At 39.3% G+C, this 4,882-nt stretch overlaps 1 protein-coding gene across 1 annotated transcript in view; it reads left to right on the plus strand.

Annotated features, from left to right (window-relative positions):
- The window catches only part of TP53BP2 (tumor protein p53 binding protein 2), a 36,424-nt gene extending 32,049 nt beyond the window's left edge, over positions 1-4,375 (plus strand). The window contains exons 17-18 of the mRNA XM_029965075.1: positions 371-570; positions 3,321-4,375. Coding sequence (XP_029820935.1) covers positions 371-570; positions 3,321-3,362 — 242 coding nt within the window. The 3' untranslated portion in view covers positions 3,363-4,375. The remainder of the gene's footprint in view (positions 1-370; positions 571-3,320) is intronic.
- Positions 4,376-4,882: the final 507 nt, after the last annotated feature.

The raw sequence follows: 4,882 nt of genomic DNA on the forward strand, positions 1-4,882 counted from the left end.
ATGGACTAAGAGTACAAACAAGTAATTTTTTGCTCATCACTTAGGTCTAGAAAGTGTGAACACAAAACCATAACCTTTTCTCAGTCAATGCTGCTCTCCCCATTTACCTCGTATATTTTGAACATACGCAAGGAAGGATTCTATCTGCTGTATGTAAGGACTGACTCCACAGTGTCACCTCTTCCAGGACTGACTTTGAGTAAGCTGATGGCAACAAGATGCCAAGTGTGATAGGAATTGATGTTGGATTGTTTTTTTATTTTTTTCCTGGCCTGCTCTCCAGTAAGAGTAAAGCAGTCTTTCCACTTGTTGTCCTTTTTCTTTTTTTTTTTTTTTTAAATTTAGCAGCTCTGTATTTTCAATGTTGCAGGAGTGCAGGAGAAAATGGGTATAATGAACAAAGGAGTGATTTATGGACTCTGGGATTACGAGGCTCAGAACGACGACGAGCTCTCGATGAAAGAAGGAGACTGCATGACCATCCTGCGCCGGGAAGATGAAGATGAAATCGAGTGGTGGTGGGCACGGCTGAACGACAAGGAAGGCTACGTTCCCCGCAACCTGCTGGGGGTGAGTCCTTGATGCTTCCAGAGTCAAAAAGACCCCACCCTAATATGTGGAGTATACAAAGCACTGTATACTCGTCATATCTCTTGCATGTAGATGAGGTGCCATTTTAAAAGTCAAGAGGAAGGAGTTTATGTTCTCCGTGTATTCATGTGGGGAACAGAATGGGTTAACACCCTTTTGTTTAAGATACCTAACACAGATTATATTGATGAGTGCATAAAGGAACAACATATGTCATCACCCTGCTGTACACAGCAGGCTCTCATACTAACCTTGTCTCACCATCTTAGAGAAAAAAACCCTTTTATTCAAACATGATGTGCGCATAAGGGTTTGTTGAGCATGTTCTCAGGCACGTGGTGTGATTTTTGGGGCTGTCCCGTAAAGGGCCAGGAGTTGGACTCAATGATCCCTGTGGGTCCCTTCCCACTCAGGATATTCTATGATTCTTTGTGAACTGGTTTTCCCCATCTTTCAAAAAGTGTTGTACTGACACAAAAGACCTTAAGAACTGAGGCTTGCATGAAGAGTGAGTCATGAGTCTTTCCTGTCTGGGTATACACAGTGCACCTTGTGATCTGAGGATGTATCACAGATATAAACACTGCAAAATTCTAGGTTATCTTTTCTCCTAGCATTGAAAAAGAAATTACATTGCCAAGTAAAGGCAGATTTTTGTTTTCTCCTATGCTTTTTAAGTAATATTTAACAATAATATTTAAACGAATGGCCTCTCCTTTTCTCATCACCTTCTGTACTGACCTCTTATTAAAAACAACTGTGTACAGATAAGAGATTTTCAATTATGTCCCCATATTTCTCCTCATGGCTGAGTTGCTAGAAAACCCTGGCAGATGGACAAATGTATAAAAGTTCCATTAAGCTTTTTTCTGCATATCCAGTTGCCCTGCTGCTGGAGATAAAAGGTTCTCCAAGATTAACCACTCTGAATTTTAGCTGATTGATTTATGATGCTTGAAAGAGGCTGAACCTCCTTCCTCATGCAGATAATCCTTACTCTTAAACTGGTTAGATTTTGCAGAGCAACTGCATCTAATGCAAAATCAGTTTTCATTTCTGTATCACTTTCAGGTCAGGCCTGCCCACAATGTACTGTAAAATTCTCCCTAACGTAGTACTTCTGCTCAGTGTTTTCCTCTCCAAAGTAAACATTTCTAAATTGAGAGCAGCCATCAGCCCTGCACAGTGAGGTTAAAATAGCAGCTTTTTTATTTTTTGCCTGCCCCAGTGTGAATTGTGCATGTGCTGCTTGTTCGTAAGCTTGTGCACTCAGCTGAGCACAGGTGTGTAAGAACACAAGGAGCATCTGTGCTTCTGTAAGAAAACCCAAAAGCCCAGGGCAAAACAGCTTAATCTAGTGATCACAACTTGTCCTTATAAGCACAACACAATCCAAACAGAATCTTGGGGGAAAACTACCCAAGCACAGTATTAACTGTTACACTCTTATGTCTGTTCAGTTGTTCTAGTACTTCCACTGAAATATTCTGTGGTTATTCTCAAAAGCAATTACTGGACTCTTAATATAGCAGCTGAAATCCAGGCTATGGTGTTCAGTGCAGAGGAAGATGTTTGGTGGTTTGATAAATTCTTAAGTTGTATTTATACCATGGTTGTTTTATCCTTTTGCAGTTAGATGTACTGAATAAATTATCTGCATCAGTACTCTACCCTGCCTGCTGATGCCCTAGCTCCCTAAGCTGGCAAGATAATACTGGCAAACGAAATCTTTTGAACACTGTCAGGTGTGATGATAACCAACTAATTTCATCTCTGCTAGTGGTGAAATCATAGCAGGCTGAGACAGACCTTGTGGGTAGAGTTGTTGGCTTTCTCTTAATGATTAGTTGACTATGAAAAAAGAAGAAACCAGGGTCTGGTTGAAGGGAGAAGAGAGCACATTTAAGGAGAACTAAAAAACCCAAGATACATTGTAGACATGCGTTGCCATTTAGAGCATGGAGAATTCACTTCCCCTGATTGTATGAAGTGTGTCCCTCTATTTTTCATATGCCAGTAACCATGCTTTTCAGAACAGTAGTTGTTCCCAAAGCCCTTGCAAGTGGGAGCCAAGAGCTTCCCAAGCATCTTGGCACTGTCAGTTGTCACCCCGTACCCTTGTGTGTGTGGCCAGAATGTGTGAACAGCATGTGGCTCAAGGGCCACAGGGTGGCAGGTACCAATTTATGGCTGGGCAGTTAAATGAATTGCACTAACCACATACTCTCTGCTAAGTAAAGCACAGCTCTGACAGTTCCATGGTCCTTCTGCAGCCAGATGTTTCCAACTTGCCCAAAGATACACATGTAAAAGTTGATATGCATTGAGAGAGAGAAAGCAAACCAGATTTTGCTACCTCTCCAGTCCCCTTTGCAAAACAGGGAACAACCCTACAGTTCACTGAGCACTAAAGGCTCTTGACCTACAAAGCCATGTGCTTTTCCTGGCCCGCCCACCTGGGTAGAGCTTGAAAGTTATGTATTGTGTGCTGTTCAATACCTTCCTTTTGAACTGACATGGTTGGTATTTTTTTTTTTTTAAGCTTGCCTAGGAATGCTAAATTTATATTTGTTAGTGACCTGGGTGTTTTTATAACCATGCTTTTACTACTTCAGATTACATTAGCATTGTAGCACCAAAAAGAAATTTTTTGTTCCTTTATTTTTCTTTAAAAAACCTAACTTTTTAAAGCAATAAAATTTTAAACCTCATTTCTGTTTTACCCTCAGCTGTATCCGAGGATTAAACCTAGACAAAGAAGCTTGGCATGAAATAGTACAGAAGCCAGATTCTTGAAGTACTAATCATGGATGACTTATGAAAAAAAATTCATTTTGTGTTGGTTCCAATATCATGAGACTTATTTCAATGACAATGTAATTTGAAAGCTATGAAGAATGTGCTTTGAAAACAAATGAAGGATTGATGCATTAGCAAATGGATGAGGGCATTGTACAAGATGAAATAATGCTTGCAAGCAAATGAAATTCTGCTGCCTTTGGTCGAAGCAAGCCATTATGTTCAAGTACCCACTTGGGTTTCTTCAAACATGGCAGAAGAGAATTTCACATTTTTTTCTGTATTAAGTACAAGGACCTTTTCAATTTACCATTGAAGGAAGCTTGGCTTTGTCCAGATTTATCCTAAGGCTTTTTCCAGATGGGAGAAATTCAAGTACATGCACAGCACCCAACTGCTTATTGCTGGAAGCAGAATGTTTGTTGAAGAAGCTAAACTGAAGTGCATCTGAACAGTGACACCCACCTGACTGATCCATTTAGCAATAACTTTTAAAAAAGCTGTAGCATCTTAGAGATTCTATGTATTCAAACTATTATGTGCTGTAACAGAAAATGTAGTTTTAGATTCCTCTTTTTACAAAGAGTCTCATGTATTTATTGTATTTTGTACTTTGAAGACTAAGTGTAGAAACTTTCTGTAGTCCTTGACGACTTACTTGTTTTTATTCCACTGTGATACCATTAAACTTATGTCTCCTCTTCAGCTGTAACTCTGGGTATTTTAATGGCAATTTTTATTAGACCATGTGAAAATGTTAACAGTACAAAACAGTGCTGTTTTACATTACACTACTATTCAACTACTTTCTGTACTAAATTGAACCCCTACTCCCCCATGCATTCAAGATAGTCTTTTGCATTTAAAATTAAGTTGAATCTGTTAGTTGCACATAAACTTTGTTTATCTTAAAAGCTAAGGGACATACTTAAGAAAAAAGATTTGGTACAGGTGTTTTCCAAATAAAGCCTTTCCTATGGAACTATCCTTTATATCTCTCTATTTGGGAATAATTTGATAATGAACCCTATTTAACAGAGGATCAAATATTTCCTTAAGGGTATTTATGAAGTGCCTCACCCTGCAGGCTCATGTTTTCCTGCTAGGTAAGTCCTTACTGCTTTCTGAGAAGGTGCCTGTAAGTAAAAGAAATGGTTTATAGGAAGGAGGACTGAATTCTTCAGGGCAAACTGAAGTCAGCAGCAGCCTGTGCACGATCACAGCCTCAGGGTGTTAATAGGCTGGGTAGGGGGTATATAGTATCAATCACCTATCTTAGAAACCTCTAGTTTTTCAAGCATTACTCTTTTAAAGTATCAGACTGTAACATTTCATGAACTAACAGACATCCAGAGTCAGCTCCAGAATGCTGATTTTCCCCTTTAAGAGGCAACAAGCAAGCTCTGTTCCTGAAAGCAAAAGCTCTGTACAAGTGCTGTGATGATCTATATCTAAGAAAAAAAAGTGCTTAGTTGCAGCAGAAATAAGTCTC

The sequence above is a fragment of the Manacus vitellinus genome, unplaced genomic scaffold (assembly GCF_001715985.3).
Source record: "Manacus vitellinus isolate BGI_N305 unplaced genomic scaffold, ASM171598v3 scaffold_8_pilon, whole genome shotgun sequence".
Classification (NCBI taxonomy): Eukaryota; Metazoa; Chordata; class Aves; order Passeriformes; family Pipridae; genus Manacus; species Manacus vitellinus.